At 43.8% G+C, this 20,408-nt stretch overlaps 1 protein-coding gene and 1 long non-coding RNA gene across 3 annotated transcripts; both read right to left on the bottom strand.

Annotated features, from left to right (window-relative positions):
• Window positions 1–13: 13 nt before the first annotated feature.
• On the bottom strand, window positions 14–14,268 carry mapk11 (mitogen-activated protein kinase 11). Of its 2 annotated transcripts, XM_049007775.1 has the most exons (12): window positions 13,890–14,264; window positions 9,004–9,133; window positions 8,319–8,377; window positions 8,132–8,243; window positions 6,912–6,941; window positions 6,626–6,673; window positions 6,409–6,523; window positions 5,935–6,006; window positions 5,699–5,778; window positions 2,818–2,896; window positions 1,617–1,790; window positions 14–1,046 (listed from the first exon to the last, which is right to left on the bottom strand). In XM_049007775.1, exons 1-12 carry the CDS (start codon window positions 14,000–14,002, stop codon window positions 973–975), a joined length of 1,086 nt encoding a protein of 361 aa, XP_048863732.1. In that variant the 5' UTR covers window positions 14,003–14,264; the 3' UTR covers window positions 14–972. The 2 variants fall into 2 exon arrangements, with proteins under 2 accessions (XP_048863732.1, XP_048863733.1); XM_049007776.1 differs by lacking the exon at window positions 14–1,046 and having other exon boundaries at window positions 1,696–1,790; window positions 2,702–2,896; window positions 13,890–14,268.
• Window positions 14,269–14,636: 368 nt separating this feature from the next.
• LOC125738622 (uncharacterized) lies at window positions 14,637–17,279 on the bottom strand. Its single transcript, XR_007396875.1, has 3 exons — window positions 17,064–17,279; window positions 16,126–16,484; window positions 14,637–15,080 (listed from the first exon to the last, which is right to left on the bottom strand). It is a non-coding gene; the product is annotated as an uncharacterized LOC125738622 (long non-coding RNA).
• Between the last annotated feature and the right edge of the window lie 3,129 nt (window positions 17,280–20,408).

Genomic DNA, 20,408 nt, shown 5'->3' with positions numbered 1-20,408 from the left:
AAAACAATAGCCATTGAGATTGCGTAGTGTGACCAGTAGCTTTATTGGTGAATAATAAAGCGAAGCGAATAAGCCTGCAGGCTCAAACGCTGTGGTTGTGCAAAGGGAGGAGTCGCCTGCAGGAGGGGCGAGCGAGTTGCAAGTTTTTAACGACAGACATGCAGGGAACCAGGGACGAAGTGTGCGTGCGTGTGTGTGTGTGTGTGTGTGTGTGTGTATGTGCGCGCGCAGGGTCCTGAGGGCAGATGATTACCATGCTGACAGGTTCCTTTTCCTTTGGACTAATCGTGTATGATTCTGATTCTGATGCTACATTACTGTGCAGGTATTGCTAGATATAAATTAATTCATCCTCCAACCACTTACCCGGTAAAGTGTTTTTTTTTTTTTTGGGGGGTGGGCAGTACATCCCAGGAAGCACAGGGTATGAGTCAGGTATATGAATGTTTCCCGAGAGCCTGGTCCTATTTCCAGCCTGTCATCGAGACACAACCTCCATCCAGGCAGCTTAACACAGCAAGTAAATTGTGTTGACAATCACATGGTTTGTTTTTGAGAATAAGATCTGAGCTTTTATGTGACTGGGTGTGACACCTGTCTTAGCAGTGTGCTTTGTGACATGAGTCAGCCATTTTTTAAGGGACTCTCATTAATTCAACTTAATATAGGCAAAATGGGGAAGAGAACGTAAAAAGAGTTAAAAGAAATGCAAAAAAACCAGCACACCTTCTGGCCATCGGTATTTTTCAAGTAATGCTTCATTCTCATAGTCATTAGAGTTCATTTTTTTGCAGAATGATGGACAGGCAGAAGATGGTCGTGGGAGTCATGCCAAAGGAAGAGCTGTCTTCTCTGGTTGGCTAGAAGTCTCTTTGGTTCCTCCCCACTTTGCTGACTGACAGCCAGTCAAGAGAAGGGGGCCGTCCGTCCTCCGGATAGACAGAGAAAGTACAAAGGGGTCAGAGCTGCCACTTACGGCTCCGCCTCCAAGCTATCCTGTTTATTACCAGGGGGCTTGAAACTTTTGACTTCTTCAAACACCAGCTCTGTAGTGGGGGAGGGAAGGGGTGGGTTTGGATGAGTAAAGGACAACGGCATTTATAAGACCGGGTTTTCAGAAAGACAGCCATCTTAAAGCTGGAAGGAAAAACACAAAGGCATTCATGAAGTCTAATGTCCGCTTATAATTTTTGGAACGAATTAAGTGTCAATGCACTCATTTGGAATGAAGCCTTTTAGGCAGAGCAGTAAACTGAGCGTGTTGGGACGCATATGCTTTAGCCTGGGGGGGCTCCCCCCCTTTTTCTTGGATGCAAAACGACAAAAATTCCTGTTGCCATGGTGGCGTCATGCAGCCACCGCCCCGAGATGCAGCTAGTATTGCAGCCAGCTGGTCGTATTGACCGACTCACATCAATAGGCATCACAGTGAATGCGATACTAATGAACAAAGAAAGGGTTAGACATAAACGTCAGATTTTAAGGTGGGTGTCGATCAAGCATTTGCATGTAGGTTTTATGGAATATCTGTAATGTGTTTCGTAATGTGAGGCGGCGATTACATTTTTCTGGCTTATCTCTGCGTGGTACAGCCATGGCAACTTCTTGAAACTCACCTTTCCACTCTTCCAGGGTGCGGTCCTTGCTCTCAGGAGTCTGGTCATAAGCAGGGGCTTCTGGCTCGTCGTCAGGGTCGTGGTACTGCGCGAAGTAGGGGTGCGAGAGGGCTTCGCTGGCAGTGACACGCCCGTCGCAGTCCAGAACTAGCATCCGCTTCAGGAGATCCACAGCTAGACAAGCGGCATCGGTTCAGACCGTCATACAGCTGTAATGTCATTCACTACCAGACAAAGGTCTAAACACACCTACTGAAAATCATTTGTTTATTCCAAGAGATAATGACCCTAAGCACACCTGGAGGTTGTACAAAAACTGTATTAACAAGGAAGGAGATGTGTGAGCGCTGTGACAGATGGCCTTGGCCCCCACAATCCCTGCCTTAAACCATATAGAGCTGGTTTTCTGAACGAGTTGGATTGAACAGTGAGAGCAAGGCAGCTAAACTGTGCCTAGAACTTATGGAAACATGCAGGACTGTTGGAGAAGCTTTCCGGGCGGCTACATATGGAAGCTGGTTGAAAGAACCAAGAGTCTGCAATGCTGTCATGGCTAAAATGTGAGAAAATTTTGAGATGAACATTTTTCGTAGTTGTTGCAATATCTGACACGTATTATGCGTACTGTAAGATGAATAGCGTAGCTCAAAATAAATACAAATGCATTAAAAGCAGGTGCATACAGACCTCTGACTGATATGATATATATTTTCAAGTATTTGATCACTGTGAAGAAATGTTGGTTAGAAGTACGGCTCCGGAACAAAATTCTAGCATATCCATTATAGCAGTTTGCCGAGTTACAGCCCATCTTGTCTGTTATCAGATATAACAGGGATGAGAGGCAAGTCTAATGTACTGTACTACTGTAAAATAGTGAGGGGTTGTTGATAACCATAGAAAATGCATTTAAGTCATTCAAAAGTAAATCAGGTGGGCTTAAATAGGAAGATTTAATAGCAAAAAATTAAGTTCCATGACCACAGGTGTTTTGGTCACTAAAATGCAAGATGAAAGGTTTATAGTGACTGACTTAAGCACAAAGGTATCATTTGTAATGACTAAGGAGTATTTTTTGCACTTACCCATGTAGGACTCTAACTAGATATTAAAAGATCCTGCAGATAGCATTTCCAATGGAATTCAACCATGCGACAGAAACACATTGCGTCACCACTGCTGTCACATGACACCCTCTCACCCAGCGGATTGGCTCCCCGGAACAGCTTCCCCAGGTCCTGCTGGGGCATGTAGGGCAGGGATTCAATGTACTTCTGCGCCTGTGAACACGAAAGGACTGTCAGCCAGTTGCAAATGTTCACATACAGGATCTGCCTTCCAGATTTGAAGAAGTGAAAATACAGTCAGTGTCCACTTCAATAGCTTCACCTACGGTTTAACGCAAACAACCTGCTCCCCCAAGCAGCGATTATATGTGGCTGCAAATGAATATCTATAGCATGTAGATAAGGTTAAGAGGTTACATTGCTGTACAGTTAAGCATTTAATCAGCTACCTGATCTAAGTGACTTTAAGCACAGTCTAATTGTCATTGCCAGAGACGGTGGCTCCCGAATCTCAGAAATGGCTGAACTCCTTAGATTTTCACATTACAGTGTCTAGAGTTTATAGAGAAGGGTGAGATAAACAAAAAAAGCATCCAGTCAGCAGCGATTCTGTGGCCAAAAACACCCTGTTAGTAAGAGATGTTTAAGAGAAAATGGCCAGACGCATTAAAGCTAACAGAAGAGTCTTAAGTGCAAAGATATAACAGTGATGTGCAGAAAGGCTTATCTGAAAGCACAACTTGTCAACCCTTGATGTGGTTCTAGAGACAATTGGGGTCCTACCTGGTACCATGTAGAGCAGGGGTCTCCAACTCCGGTCCTGGAAGGCTACTATCCAGTAGGTTTTCTATCATACCTGGCCTCTGATGAGCCACACCTGGTCCTGGTATTTACCTGAGAACTATTGTGGTTCATCAGCAGCCGGGTAGGATAGAAAAGCTACTGGACAGTAGCCCTCCAGGACCGGAGTTGGAGACCCCTGATGTAGAGGTACCTAATGAAGTGGCCACTGGGTATATGAGAAAAACATATTTTTAAAATCCCAAAGTTTGAAAATACACTATATGGACAAAGGTATTGGGACATTAATCATTGAATTCAGGTGTTATATTCCAGCCCATTACCACAGGTGTATAAAATCAAGCACCCAGCCATGCAGACAGGTTTACAAACATTTATGAAAGAATGGGTCATTCTGAAGAGTTCAGTGAATTCGAGTGTGACACTGTCATTTAATACCACCTTTGCAATAAGTCAGTTTGTGAAATTTCATCCCTGTTAGATATTCAATGGTCAACTGACAGTGGTATTATTGTAAAGAAGAAACATTTAGGAACAACAGAAACTCAGCCATGAAGTGGCAGAACATGTAAAGTAACAGAGTGGGGGAGCAGAGTGCTGAGGAGCATAGTGTGTAAAAGTCACCAATGCTCTGTTGACTCAATGACTGCAGAGTTCCGAACTTCCCCTGGCATTAATTGTGTGCTGGCAGCTATATAGAATCGGCTTCCATGGCATGCAGCATGCAAGCTTCAAATCACCAAGCGCATGCCAAGCGTTGGATCGAGTGGTGTAAAGCACACCTACACTGGAGCAGTGGAAATGTGTTCTGTAGAGTGACAAATCATGCTTCTCTGTCTGGCAGTTTGATGGATGAGTCTGGGTTTGGTAGATGCCAGGAGAACATTACCTGCCTGACTGCATCAAGCCAACTGTAAAGTTTGGTGGAGGAGGGATTATGGTATGGGGTTGTTTTTCAGGGGTTGGGCTGGACCCCTTAGTTCCAGTGAAGGGAATTGTTAATGAATGCTTCAGCATACCGAGACATTTAGGAGTATTTGATGCTTCCAACTTTGCGGGAACAGTGTGGAGAAGGTCCTTTTCTGTTCCAGCATGGCTATGCTCAATTGCACAAAGTCAAGGTCCATAAAGACATGGTTGGGTGAGTTTGGTGTGGAAGAACTTGAGGCCAGAACAGAGCCGTGATCTCAATTCCATCACACGCCTTTGGGATGAACTACAACTGAGATTGTGGGCCAGGCCTTCATGTCCAACATCAGTGCCTGACCTCACAAATGCTCTTCTGGACGAATGGGAAAAAATTCCCACAGACACACTCTGAAATCTTGTGGAAATCATTCCCAGCGGAGTGGCAGCTGTTATAGCTGCGAAGGGGGCACAAACTCCAAATTGGTGCCTATGGATTTAGAATGGGATGTCATAAAAGTTCCAGTAGGTGTAATGACCAGGAATCCCAATACTTCTGTTCATATAGGGTATCTTAAAGTTTAAAAATAGGTTAATATCTTAATTGGCTGCTATAAAGTGGAAAAAAATGATCCTTCAGCACTTTAATCTGTACTGATTTCATTAACTGAAATATGACCAAAAAAAGTCAGGGACAGACGCGTTTTCTGCCGCTTACTGACCCTCTCTCCTTCGTGCCTCCTAACTTCTAGATCTTTCCCATTCTTACTCCTCCCGTTTCACTGCTTTGTGGGACATGGATACTTTTGCCCTTAGTGACCTCTGCAGGCCGCTCTTCCAGGGACTTTGCTGAATGAAAATCCATGGCAACAAATAAGCCCCCCTGACCTACTTGCTCACTCTCTACCCTCCCTTCTCTACCCCCTTTTTTTGCCTCTCTTGACCCTTGCCTATTCCTCTCTCTGGATCAATCCCTTTGTGGTCCTCCCATTTTTGGAACCCCAGCCTCTCTCTCCACCTTCCCATCCCCACTCTGTTGAGGAAGGAAAGATTCTATTGGTTGACCTGATTTGGCCTCCATATAAAACAATATCATTGCATCATAAAGATCAGACACACAATTCAGCCTCAAAAGCCCAAAGAAATAAGGTTGGGTACAAGTATAAATTTCTGTAGGCTCTTTCAGCTGCTCATTCCTTCCAAATGAGTTTAAGGAGAATTAATTCAGAAAATGATTTTTTTTATAGAGTTAAACATTAGCTATGTCTGAAGTAGCAGTATGCAAATTAGCAGTGGTTCCTTTCTTACGTGTTCAGACGAGATCTTCTTGAGTAGCTCTGGGGTCGGCGTGCCCACAACCTCCATGATTCTCTTCAACTGGTCGATGTCTAAGAGGCACGGTGAAGGCCATTCCAACCCCAATGTGAGCACCCTCACCCCTCCAAACCAGGGCCACAGCCCATTAACGCGTTAAAACCCAATCATATCTACACCGACCCTACAGATCATTACCCTCCTTCATCCCCCCTCTCTGTGAAGGATACAATCGTTGCCGGGAAACAACACCTTCCCCTTCAGTAATTCTCCCATGATGCAGCCCACTGACCAGATATCCACTGCAAGATCATACATGACATCATAAGACCGTGAGTCACATATCATACTACCGTCTAGTACAACCAAAGTCAGGAATGCAAAGAATATAAGTAACTCTATATAATGGTCTATAAAATCCCTTTAAAGACATGTGTAGTACAATAAGAATATTCTATAATTTATTCTTATTTAAAAAATATTTTTACATACTCGGCATTATGGCAGAAGAAATCCAACATATTTGCTACTAGGTATTTTTTACATGAGCAATTGCATTACTCACATATAGAAAAATACCATTTCGCCACAATATCAGATTTCGAATGACATCGATATCCAGTAGCATCCATTGCTCTGACTGATGGGTACTGAAGTGTGGGATTCTGGTGTCACGGCTCTAGTTTATAATTCTATAAAGTCACCTGTCTGGTTGTAGTGCATCCAGTTGAGCATGATCTCAGGCGCTCGGTACCAGCGAGTCGCCACGTATCCTGTCATCTCATCATCCGTCTGCCTTGCCAGCCCAAAGTCTAGGATCTGAGGGGGCACAGAGGCACACTGGCTCAGTGTGTCCCTGCCACCGTTCAGCTAGACTGCGATTACTCCTCCAGACCTTCGGGGGGAGCCGCTCCACCTTACCCTTAGCTCGCAGTCTTCATTAACAGCTACATTGCTTGGCTTCAGGTCCTGTGCAAACCAAGATAACAGACAGGGAAGAGGCGTTTAGAGCCAAACCTGCCAAACAAGCCCACACTTTTCCAAACATACCCAGTAAAGAGTCACAGACACAATACTATTAAAATATGCGGTAAAGGCCTTCGGGTGAGTCAGGAAGTATCGCCTACAGAAAAACTAAACCCAGAAAATCTGTTAAAAACAGCAGATATCTTTTTGAAAGTAGATGGCAAAGGAAATTGGAACTTACTCTGTGAATCAGTCCAGCTGAATGAATGTACTGGTGAGTAAAAGTGGAAAAAAAAGAATGTCAGATGGTGATAGAATAACTTCAGATTAATGAAGCACTTTAGCACCAGAAAAGGGTCATAATGGCTCCTGTATTTTTCACTGGTTAGATGAAGAAGTCATCTACAAGGCAAACAGCTTCTGGGAACTGCATAGAGCAATGTTTCCCAACACGGCCCTTGAGGACCCCCAGACAGACTCCAGTAGGGTGACCAGATAATCCATGTCAGGGAGGACACATTGAACTAGGGCTGGATTAAAAAAAATACAATTTTAATTAAAAGAACCTGAATCTGGTTAAGCGCCGAGGTCTTGCTGCGTGCTGATTAGTCAGTCTCCTATAATCATGCATATGCCAGTAACGTTAATGTGTAACAGCTGGATGAGTTTTTCCAATCAAAGCAGTCAAAGCACAAGAAGAAGTGAGCTATTTAGCCAAGCACAGGTGCCTTTAAGTTTTAAAGTAGTGTGTAAAACCTGGAGTAGTTTTAAGTGTCCTTCTTGACATGGATTATCTGGTCAGCCTAGGTAGGGGAGGGGGGAGGGAGCAAAAATGTTGACTGTCTGGCAGGAAGCTGGGAGGGAGCAAAAATGTGGTACAATACTGGGAGGGAGCAAAAATGTGGACTGTCTGGCAGGGAGCTGGGAGGGAGCAAAAATGTGGTAAAATGCTGGGAGGGAGCAAAAACGTGGACTGTCTTGCAGGAAGCTGGGTGGGAGCAAAAATGTGGTAAAATGCTGGGAGGGAGCAAAAACGTGGACTGTCTGGCAGGAAGCTGGGTGGGAGCAAAAATGTGGTAAAATGCTGGGAGGGAGCAAAAACGTGGACTGTATGGCAGGAAGCTGGGTAGGAGCAAAAATGTGGTAAAATGCTGGGAGGGAGGAAAAATGTGGACTGTATGGCAGGAAGCTGGGTAGGAGAAAAAATGTGGTAAAATGCTGGGAGGGAGCAAAAACGTGGACTGTATGGCAGGAAGCTGGGTAGGAGCAAAAATGTGGTAAAATGCTGGGAGGGAGGAAAAATGTGGACTGTCTGGCAGGGAGGGAGCAAGCTGTTGTAGAAGGCTGGGAGGTAGAAAAAATGTGGACTGTCTGGGGCTCCCTGATGACTGAGTTGGGAAACATTGGCACAGAGACTTAGGAATTTCAGTATGACGGTGATGGTGTCAGATAGGAATTCACCTTGAGGCCCCTGAGGAGCTGGTAAATAAGAAATTGCACATGTTCGTCTGAGAGCCGCTGGAACTTCACTATGTTGTTCAAGTCTGCACCCATCAGGTTGGTGACGAGGTACCTGGGGGAGCAAGGGAATGTTACAGAGGATGGCAAATCTGCATTGGACAAATTCCAATGGCTCACAGGCACTCACAACTCATTGAAGTCTTCCAGAGATGAGGCGGGAGTAAAGACATCTAGCAGGCCTATGACCTAAATGGAGAAAAAGTTCCTATGTTTACTGGATGCCCATTGTTTCTAGAAAAAGTTAGGCTGCGAGTGTGCATTAAATCACATCATGCATGTGAGATAAGGATAGCATCGACCCATCTTCCTAACATTTATCCAATACAGAGCAAGCGGGGGGGGGTTGGAGCCTATCCACGGCAGCACAGGTCACAAGGAAGGGGTCAACCTTGGATGGGATACCAGCCAATCACAAAGCAATACATACAGTCACATCCTACAGGCAATTTGTAGACATCAAATCACCAAACGGCATGTGAGCCATCATACGCAGAAGAACCCTGTACAACACAGGGAAAACGTGCAATTCCCACACACACTATGCACGGCTGAGGTTTACACCTCTAACTGTGGGTGTGTGAGGTTACAGTGCCTATATATAACCCTAAGCTCATACAAGCTCATCAAGTTGCTTGTTCAATGCATCTGTGGACATATGAGTGTTGTCATTATGTCATATATGTCACTCATGGTGTCACTTTGTATTTTTTTACAACACAGACATTTATATGAGATGCACAAAGCTAAGGGCTTCAGTAAGCGAGGCTGCTACGCGAAGAGACGGCGACAGTGGCGAAGCAGGATTCTCTCACGTTCTCGTGCTTCATGTGCTTCAGGAGCCGCAGCTCCCGGTACGAGCGCCGGCTGTGGATGAGCGACTGGAATGGCCGCGACAGTTTCTTTACCGCCACCTTCTGGCAGAGATGCACGTCGTACGCCGAGCTGTGGGGGGACGGCATGAGAGAGGTGAATGGTATAGGAGGGAAAAGAGGGAGAGCCCAGACCCAGTACAGGGAGAAACAAACAGGGAGTGGAAGAGAGCAGAGAAAGGAGAGAGGTAGACAAATTATAATGATCAATTAATAAGTTATTAAGAGGGAAATTGAAATTATTTCAGTATATTGATGAGCCACTTATGAATAAACTTGTTTTATTCAATTATGTAATTCATTTTGTCAGACTGTGCATGGTGCGCAAATTGGTCATTTCATTAGAAAAATAGGTTTACTGCCCAAGAATTAGATTTTTAATACATTATTAAATTACATTATCAGATTAGCATTATGGCGATAAAATATGCAGACAACTCTGTAAAGGGAGCAATTCTGGTGCAAACCTTATTCCCCAGAACCGGAGGGAGATGAAATGCCAGGACCGCCCACCAGCCACTGACATTAACGCTGCTTTTCCGGCACAGTGCCACATCGTACCCAGAGCACCTTCCTGTTACCTGCCAGCCAGCTGGCTTTACCTGGATCTCAGTTCTCCTGGCAGCCAAAAAACTCAAACGTTCAACCCCAACGGGCTCTTCAGCACATCCCTGAGGGGCACGTCTCTCCATGTTGGGTCACTTGGCTTCTGTATGGATTCTGCATCTCCAGATGGCGATTTAAGCCTCATACGTGCTTTGTCACTTAACAAACTGGAGGTTTAGCAAAGGGTCTGAAAATAATTTTAAGGACTTGCTGAGCAGCAGTTGGGCAACCACATTTCAGATGGTATCTTCTTCAGCACTGGTGCTCCACAAGGGTGTGTTCTGTCTCCCCTGCTTCACAAAGCGACTGTAAAGCTCCTTAATTTTGCAGACAACACCAAACTGACTGGATACATCAAAAATGGCGATGAGTCCAGCTACCAAAAGGAAGTAAGCACCACCATCCAACAAGACCTCAGATGGGACAATAACATCACCAGCATAACTATGAAGGCCCAACAGCATCTGTACTCCTTATGTCAGTCGAAGACATTATCACAGAAGCTATAACAAAAGAAGTGGTACATGGCCATAATAGAATAGGTTATAACCTGGTTTGGCTCTGTACCATCACACTCTAAGTGGAGACCACAGCAAATTGTGTGATATGCAGAGAAAATGATTGGCTGTCAGCCCCCTCCCACTGCATGAACACCTGTACTCATCAAGGATGAGAAAAAGAGCCAATAAATTAATGTCCAACCTTTCACTCCTTGGACGTTCCCTCTTCCATTGTCTTTCTCAGCAAAAGCACAGAGTAAGGGCTTTGGACACATGGACCAAGCACAACCTGAACAGCTTCTTTCCCCATGCCATTGCCCTCTTAAATACAGACCCATGAGAAGCACACTGCTTCATATCCAATCACCTACTGTATGAGCTTCATACCCATATTGTCTTCTTAAGCTCACTTGAACAGACCCCAAGCAATTTGCACCATACATTTGGCTGTCTCACCTTATTTCTCTGTTATTTACACATCTTATTTCTACTTCACTACCTCTGTTTTATTGCTTATATTTTCTTGATTATACACTATGTTTAATTGATGTATCACATCACCAACAGACCAAAAAAAATCCCTTTTAAGATTCTGATAAAGCATATCAGGGAAGTTCTACTGAATTTGAATTGTACTGACTAAATCTTGCAAGTTGCTCGACTGCATCATAATAACACAGACAGCCATCAAATCTAATCGCTCGTTTTGTTGCACAATTGGGACACCTTCACTTTCAATTGACTGGAGTAGTTCTGGAGGGGGGGGGGGGGGGTAGCGCAGGCTTGGATAGAGCTAATTCAACCCTTGGACAGAAATAGGACACAAACCCAGTTTATTAGTTTAGGACGTATTTCTGCATGCAGGAGAAGGAAGTTATGTCATAAAAAGGATCTGGTTCAGTGTTCAGAAACATAGGTGCTGCCATTAACCGCAGAAGAACCCACAAAGAGAACCCAGAGAGAGAACCCACAAAGAGAACCCACAAAGAGAACCCAGAGAGAGAACCCACAAAGAGAACCCAGAGAGAGAGAGAACCCACAAAGAGAACCCAGAGAGAAAACCCACAAAAAGAACCCAGAGAGAGAACCCACAAAGATAGAGAAACAAGCCGCAATTCCTACGCAAGCTTGGGTACCCCCGTCTATAGATTAGCCCATTCGCTTTCTAAACACCGTACATGCAGTATATATAAACAGCATATCCATTTATTAGTGTGCCAGAGGATGTATATCTGTTCTGCTTGTGATTCTTGGACAGCTGTCTGTGCTCCATAATGCTAAAGGCCCTAGACCCAAGGCAATTTTCTCACAAGGCCTGGGAATTGGGTAGACGGTGGAAGGAGGCTTCCAGACTTCACATCAGAAACTGTCCAGCCATGATAACTACTGTGAGGAGGGTCCTTCAACAATCCTATCGCTGCAGCCAGGAGCCGAATGTGAAGTGGGAGGGGTAATGTCGAACGTGGGGGGCAATGTCAAATAGGAGGGGCAATGTCAAGTAGGAGGTGCAATGAGCGAGGGGTTTATAACAAGGGACCTGTTATCATCTGATACTCTAACCCTTCTTATAAACCCCTACTGCGCAACATTGCCCCTATTACTCAACATTGCCCCTCCTACTCGACACTCCGCTCCCGGCTGCAGCAATATATACTTGGCCTAGGGGCCCAGATTAATTAGAGGGTCCTTATTGGTGTTCTACTTTTATTATTATTATTACTACTACTATTGTTAGTAATCCTTTTTTGCTTTTCAGTTGCGATTTGGTGATTAGTTAAAACAGAATGGGGAGACCAACTCTAAATATGTTTAATTTTTGGTTCTTTTCTATACCGTTGTGTACTTTCTGGTATGTGCATTTGTAGTCTGTTTCCTAAGTAAAAATAGATATTATGAGCCTGATCAATGAGTTTTATGCCAGTAAAGCATGAAGGAAGACATTCTAATAGTAAGAACTTGTTTAATATTCTTTTGATATTTGCCTCTTTCTAAAAAGTTATCTATGGTCTATGGTTTCTTTGGTAAATGTGACTTGAGGTCACATTGTGGATGCAGTTTTTACACACCGGATCACTGCCACTGAAATGCAGTTATTCACCGGGTCACTGAGTTCCGCTCTTTCTGGTTGCTGCATGTGACTGATGTGAAACTGCAACCTCGCCAGTCAGTCGTTCTTCTTCTAATGTGATCTGCTCTCGTACGATACAGCGGCTCATCCTTTTTGACTTTGTAGACATCATTTTATAGTTGCTAATAGTGTTATAGTTAATTGTTGTTTTGTTGTAGGGAGTGGAAGCAGAGGAAGGGCTTACGGAAAGTGTAACTGAGAGGCCCCTGAACTCGTTAATCAACTACTCTGTGTGAGTGTGTGTGTGTGTGTGTGTGTGTGTGTGCCCTGTAATGACCTGGCATCCAGTACCACTGTACAGACCATTCACACTTCCACCATGAACGATAACAAGTATGCAGCAGACACTAAGCATAGTATTTCACTTCAGGTTTAATTTATTGTCTCTCGATTCACTACTAGTAAATTAAATCAATCTTGTGTACCAGTTTGACACATTCACGTGAAGCCCTTTTAACTGTGTCCTTAAGAAGGAACTGTATACACGCGTGTCATAATAAGTACTATCGATTTTTTTTTCCTTCAGCAACTAGTACACGATCATGTTTACGACGAGCCATGTTTTATGTGGCGATCCACTCAAAAAACGTAATTACAGGTAATTTTTGTGCTGCAGTTTCTGTAACTAATCCAGCACACAGGAACTGTGCCTATTTATTCAGGCTGGGAAGGCCGCTGAATTGAACAATTATCCAAAATATCCAATGTCCAGTTAGGAGTATTCGGATTTTAGTAAGCAGTTCAACTGTTTCTTATAACTTTACTGTATGTTTGAATGTCTTTATTTCCTATGTTGTAATTAACTAGACCTTAACAGGCGTTTCAGTAGCCAACTTTTTATCATCTTTGTAGAAATCTTGTTTCATATAATAAATTCTCACGTGTATATATTCGCCGCAGTACCTAAATACAAAAGAAATGAATAACTGGCATGTTACTGAGCACTGGCTTAGATGCTCAGGCATGGGGTCGCAGGGACCCCCATCGCGTCACGACGCCGCTAGAGAAAAGTAAACAAGCACCGACTTGTTCGTCGGCTACTAAATGCAGCATTTATACGACTGTAGCCCCCCGCCGGGCCAAACCCCCACCAAATCCGCACCCCCAAAGCCACCCCTCGTAATATGTATTTTATTATGAAGAAAGCGTCCCGCAGCGGTCTCGTTATGAGTCAATCACCTGTGCCACTCCCCGTACTTGGAACACGTACAGCTGCCAGGCGGAACCGAGCCGATCGCCGGTATCACAGCGATCAGCACCGTCACCGCCGCAAGGCTACCCCCTCAAATACCCTATGTGTAAGAACTAGTGAAAAGGGAAACGAATGAGACAAAATATTTACAAAATACCTTTGTGAGCAAAGACAGCTGAATAGTCCTATAATAATAATAATAATAATAATAATAATAATAATAATAATAATAATAATAATAATAATAATAATATCGCATTACAATTGGCGTTATCTTCTTGAAACGAATAAGCAGCATTTTTGCAGAACAGAAAATCACAGGTGCAACAACATAATAATAGAAATGTTTTAATGACGATGCCCACACTCCTTGACTGCCGCGCCCATCTCCCTCCCTACTCACCAAACCGAGCCGTAGGCCCCCGAACCTACGGGCGTCAGGTTCTGGTACCGTTCGGGCACCTCCCACACCGTCTTGTTCAGCTCCTGCCGGTAAAAGCCCGGTCTTGCTGACATCGTACCCGGCGCGCCCGGCTCGGTTCAGAGCGATCGGTGCTAACTAAAGGGACCGGCACTGGATGTGCATGCAATCGGAGGCGGGCAGGGCGCCTATCGGCCTCTTGCTGTATTTTTTACCCCGGCTTTCTTGCTCGCTTCGTGGATAGCCGGCAATGTGATGTGATAGGGGGGCGCTTGTTACAGATTCTGAGCACGGATGCAGGGTGAGGGGAGCGGGGTGGGGGATGGGATAAGTCCAGGAAGCGTGAATATTGCCATCGCCTTCCTTATGTCGCTTTCGTTAGTAAGGATTGAATTTATGCCTCCTCTTATGATGTCATTTTAATTTAGGTGACAGGGTCTGTATTGTTTTAGTTTTTGTAAAAGAAAAAAACAAAAACATTTTAAGATGAATACCATTACTTCACTTTATCGATATTTAAAGTATGAATCTATAGGTTTGCAGTACAAAGGAAAGGCTTTAAATGTTACATTTCGATCAACTAGTAATTTTATTGACCTAATAACTTTGATTGACTTGCCCAGCTCATCTTCATACACATTTCTCATGGTTGTATTTCGATAAATGCGCTTATTTAAACTGGATAAATTATTTAATACCTAAGAACAAGATGTACATTCAAAATCCAACGAAGGTTAATTAGTTTTTTATATTTAAAGAAGCAAAGCTGTTAATAATTCCATACAGCTTCATAAAGGTGGTAAATCGTATTACAATTGCATTGTCTTTATTTTAATTAAACAACAAACAACATTTCAAAACAAAGTCCTATTTGTTGATCCTGCCGGATTTTACCGAGTTAAGGCAGTAAATTACCGATTAAAAATGTTACATTGATTCAGAGTTTCATAACTCAAGTACATTAAAATTTGATTTAAAAATCTAACATACATACTACAGTAAAGTTAGAAACAATGTATATTCTGGAGTGTATTTTGCAGAAATGGGAGCATTGACATGTTTAGTGAAGGACTGGTGGAAATTTTTTCATGTAAGGTAGGCAAGGGGTCATGCCAGCAACAGGCTCAGGCGCTACATCCTGCTGTGCCTGCATGGTCAGCCAGAAGAGGCACCCTATGGGGAAAAAACACACAAATGAGTCCATCCAAACCCAGCTAATTAACAACGCTACTTCAGCCCAGATACTGTGACTTGACTCAAGTGAGGGTCAGCGTGTTCACATTAAGCAGCAGTGATCTGCGCTACCCATTTCCGGTTATTAATTTGCTGACCCTAAAAGCCAACTCCTTACTGCTCTTTGGGAACATCCAATTTTCTTTTTTCACTACAATATGAAAACATCGTCATTACTCCAGTATGACATATAGGTCGTTTATTTATTTTGTTCTAGAAATGAGAATACAGCCACACCAATAAATCTCACCTCCTCAAAATAGCTGCATACACATATCTAGAGAATGTCCTCACTGGGATTAATAAAGTATCACTGTTAGTATTATTACTATATTTGGAGAGGGTTCTAATTTGGGGGTGGCATGGTGGTGCAGTGGTTAGCACTGTCGCCTCACACCTCTGGGACCCGGGTTCGAGTCTCCGCCTGGGTCACATGTGTGCGGAGTTTGCATGTTCTCCCCGTGTCGTCGTGGGGTTTCCTCCGGGTACTCCGGTTTCCCCCCACAGTCCAAAAACATGCTGAGGCTAATTGGAGTTGCTGAATTGCCCGTAGGAATGCGTGTGTGAGTGACTGGTGTGTGAGTGTGCCCTGCGATGGGCTGGCCCCCCATCCTGGGTTGTTCCCTGCCTCGTGCCCATTGATTCCGGGATAGGCTCCGGACCCCCCGCAACCCAATAGGATAAGCGGTTTGGAAAATGGATGGATGGATGGATGGGTTCTAATTTGTGCACGAGCATTATTATGCCCCCTAGTGGCCGCAGTAAGCAACACAGGAGAAATCTTGGTATTTCTGATGCGGTTGCTCAACTTTAAACATAAACTACAACGTACTTTGACCAACAATTTCCAGCTTTTTAATCCATGTCGTGAATCAACGGGGAAATGCCTCATGTTATTGAATAGAGTGAGAAGATGTGCAGATTACAAGGTGAATTTGAAAGGAAAGATCTCCAAGAAGACAAAACAAGTGACAGATGGATTCACCTGACAGATAAAGGGCAGCTGATCCTCACAGCAGCCATCCTGCCACCTCAGTTGATTGTTGTCTGTGCGGATTATCTTGCCACAGTAGTATTTTGCTGGCCTAGATTTATACTCATCATCCCATTGGGTAAAGCCAGCCTCTGAGAGACCTGTCCAGAACCAGGACCCATTGCAGTCCAGGAAGGACCGCTCCAAGCCAATCCACACTCCACTGCTAGGAAAGGTCTCCTTGATCATCAGTTGCTCGACTGCTGTTTGCATACTTTCGTTAGTGATGTGCACTAACGTAGAGTAATAATCCATACAGTATTTCAGTGCAGCGACCCAGGTCTTCTTCTCATCAATGAAAGATAAGTTACCTTGATGAATCAAATATGCACACAGTTATTTTCTTCACTGACACAACGCAAATACGGTTCACGTGATATGCAGATATCCAGACCATTTATTCATCTACCTTCCAACAAATACTCAGTACAGGATCAAGTACAGGGTGCAGGGTAATGAAAGGGGCAGCACATGCAGGCAGCAGGATCACACGCGTAACACCACAATGACCAGACAGGGAAGCTCAGGATGAAGAGCAGATGAGAGGCACCTGGGATCATCCACACGAGAGCTGAAACGCGAGGCAGGGTTAAACTAGGAACAGGTGTGGCTCATTAGTGTCACACCATGGGCAACACAGGGGAATGAGGCATGCGGGGCGTGACACTATATGCCTATGCTGCCCTCTGGGTGAGCCCTATGCCATGCTGTGACTAGGAAAACAGCTGGAAGATGAATGGATGTGTGTAATAGCACATATTAGGTTGGGAAATAGAAAGTCGTTTTTTTTGTTTTAAATGAACAACAATAAATCAATTCTGCCATTGCAACAATATGGGCAGCTGTCACATTAACATACATAAAGTGATCAGGCATATTCCTCCTTTTACCTGTTTGTGGAGCAGAATCAGAAGGGCCACTGATAGTGGCAGCAGATTTGGTGATCGACACAGTTGTGGTGGTTGTAGTGAAGTTCTGGTCTGAGAAAATACATCACACAACTAAAAAAATCCAATATATATTACTCTCAGCAAGTGTTTCATCTTAACGAAATGTCCATGTCCTCTATAAGTAGAAATGCAATTTTACAGTTTCTTTTCTTCAATATGAATTTCATCTGGATATATGGTAATCGCAAATAGCTAATAATCATAATCATTACATAAAGGTTCACGTATGGTTCAAGAATGATATTCATTAGGGAGAACGACTACTGAATGCGTCAACATTTTTTCTCCGTAAACATATTTCCAATGAGGCTGATGTGTCGCTGCTTCAATTTTGGTGGACTTGTGTTAAATTTTGAACAATTCCAGATCTAAATCCACCCTTTCAATGTGTCTGCAAAGTTTGAAATAGATCAGGCCAATAGTTCTCGTGAGTTTACGAGTTAACTGTTTGCGGTCCCAAAAGCACATGTATTCCCCATTTGGGGAATTCCTTCCCATTCCTCCCCATTTGGGGAATACAGTTAGCCCAAGAAAAGTCTAATGTTTAAAACCCTTTTCGTGTAAACAACAATTTTAGTATTAAAAATCAGTTTTGTTGGGGAAGCAGTGAAAGCACACTTACCTCTAAAGCAGGCAAAAGGCTCTTTCATAGAGCAGACGTCACCGTCACGTGCCGGGTACACAGCCTGCGGCAGAGAGCAGCAGGTGCCTTTATTGGTGCAGTAGGTAAATGAGTCGCCATTGGACCATGTCCACAGATTCGTCGACGAATTGTAGTAAAGTCCGACCCACAGGGGTTCACTCTTGCTAGCAGCATTAAATAGGTCCCATTCTTCATTACTATGGACACTTGCGAGGTCACCTCTACCTGCTCGGCATGAGTTCTGGGCCTTTCCCCAGACTTTAGCCGTCTCATTCCGTATGTATGTTTTCTTATGAAAAGTAGCATTTTCTGCAAAACAAAACAGCAAGTGTTATATTAGCTAAATGGTCAAGAGCATGACTTTGCGAAACAACAGGGTTTCAGTTCCTAGGATGGGGCCTGATGTACTAAGTGTAAATTTCCATCCATCCATCAATTTTCCAGGGTGGGGCCATTGGCGCAGCAGTCTAAGCAGACCTCCCTCTCCCCAGCCACCTCCTCCAGCTCCTCCTGGTGAACACCAAGACATTCCCAAGTCGATGGTCACCTGATGATTTGCCAGAATCCTTTTGAGTCCAGCTGAAAGTCATTTTTCATGGCCTCGGCAAACTCCTCCCACACCCAGCTTTCTGGACCAGCAACTGCTAAAGTCATATTCCACTTGGCCTGCTGGAACCTGTCAGGTGTTTCCAGAGTCCCACAGGCTAACTATGCTCAGAAGGCCTCCTTCAGCCTAACAGCTCTCTTCACCCTCGATATCCACCATGGGGTTCGAGAATTGCCACCTTGCCAGCCTTATGACCACAGTTCCACACAGCTGCCTCAGCAAAGGGATGCAAGAGAATTTCTGCCAGAGGAACAAGTTGAAGATCTTCTGGACAAGGGTCTTTACAACAGGCTCCCAACACACCCTCACACTATGCGTTTGAGTTTACCAGATCTTTCTGGCATTTCCCCTGCTGTCTGATCTAACTTAGCACCAGATGGTGATCAGTTGACAGGTCAGTTACTCTCTTCCCTTGAGTGTGCAAGACACGTGGTCACAGATCCAACGATACGATCACAAAATGAATCACCACCTTATCGTGCTGGAGGGGTTTGTGTGCCTTAGTGATCCTAGGAGCTATCTTGTCAGGGGCAACATGCCCCTAGTAGGATCTTGCAAGTCCGGTTTATATATACCCTCATGGAAAGTCACATGTAACCCCACCCAGATTGAGAAGACCCTGGAGCCAGGCATGGGGGGAAAGTGAGCTTCTGCTGGCTGGGCCTCTATGTACAGGACCTGGCCGGGTACAGCCTGAAGGAATTACATGGGTCCAGCCTCCTCTGGGCCCACCACCTGCAGGGGGGAAGGCGGGGCTTGGATTTAAGGTAGACTGGGTAGCAGTCAAAGGCAGGGACCTCAGTAGACCATTCTTTGGGCACCAAATCAGGTTCTAGTGTAGAATATCCCCAGGAAAATAGCCAACCTCGAATTTACATCCGGGAGCCTGTGCTGCTGCAAAAGCAACTTAAGTATATAATTCTCTATGAGGTATAAGCTTTTATTTTGCTAAAATCAACAAAAAATGGAATTAACACAGTAGGAAGGAGATGAATCCTCTTACCTTTCTGACACATGAAATGAAATTGTCCATCACATGTTACGATATTTATTGGGGCGGGGGGGTCACTCAGGACCACACACCCATAGTCATTAGAAGATTGCAAATTATCCAAAAAACTGCAGCCGCCATTGACACACTTGCACAAAGACTTGATCCAAGGAGACTCCCATTTACCCTTGTTGTTCTTTAGATTGTCTGAACAGGAATCTGTGACCAGATCTGTGTCGAGTTTGCATTGCTGGTATGATTCACTCCAGGTCTGAGTTTCAGAGACCAATTTATCCGGCGATTGAAAAACTAGGGGGTAAAACAATTACAATTTATTTACCAGCATGAATGTAAGTTTGATTTTTAAATACCAAAATGGCAAATCTGTGTTGGGCACAGAAACAGTTAATGCAGGCCAAGGTTCAGCTAATTTTAATTTTAAGTAATAGTACTTGAAATAAATCAGCTGAAAATATGGGTAAAGCTGCAAGCTGCTTCAGCTAACATCTGCAAACCAATTAGAAGGAAAAGCAGAAAAATTAACCGTATAAAATAACTACATGTGGCTGAATCACATGGAAGAAAATATTCATTTCCATAATTCAAGAGATGCATGCACTTTTTTCATTATTAAAGGGACGTACTGACCAATGAATTTTTAATCAAGTCTGATTATTTTAATCAAGTGCTCCTGTGAAATTATGTTATATTAGTTATGTTCAGAAACAACAGGAATACAATAACCCAAGGTATTTGAATTCTTATTTTAACAGCTTGGATAAAGATATTAACACTGGACATCAACTGATGATGGTATTAAAGTACAAAAAAAAATGCTTCTTATATTAGTTTTAAAACAAGCAGTAGTTAAAATGGAATATGGAATCTTTCAGGAAGGAAAAAAAAATAAGTTTCTTTGGTGAGTATGACACAGCGATCCATCCAAACAACTCCTACATGCTAATCTTAGTCTGGGATGTTCGGGAACAGGACTGGAGCCTATTGCAGGCAGCACAGAGGACAAGGCTAAGGTACACCCTGGAT

This window comes from Brienomyrus brachyistius, chromosome 3 (assembly GCF_023856365.1).
Source record: "Brienomyrus brachyistius isolate T26 chromosome 3, BBRACH_0.4, whole genome shotgun sequence".
Classification (NCBI taxonomy): Eukaryota; Metazoa; Chordata; class Actinopteri; order Osteoglossiformes; family Mormyridae; genus Brienomyrus; species Brienomyrus brachyistius.
The sequence above is the reverse complement of the archived record's forward strand: the minus strand, read 5'-3'. Positions and strand labels throughout refer to the sequence as shown.

Bases quoted from the DNA above. Each gene is read 5' to 3' on its own strand.
- mapk11 (XM_049007775.1), bottom strand. From the start codon at position 14,002: ATGTCAGCAAGACCGGGCTTTTACCGGCAGGAGCTGAACAAGACGGTG. The intron at 6,007-6,408 runs GTGACTTTATAG...ATGATCTTGCAG, and splicing joins GATGCACTACAACCAGACAG to TGGATATCTGGTCAGTGGGC. The intron at 5,779-5,934 runs GTATCCTTCACA...CGTGCCTCTTAG, and splicing joins GTTGTTTCCCGGCAACGATT to ACATCGACCAGTTGAAGAGA.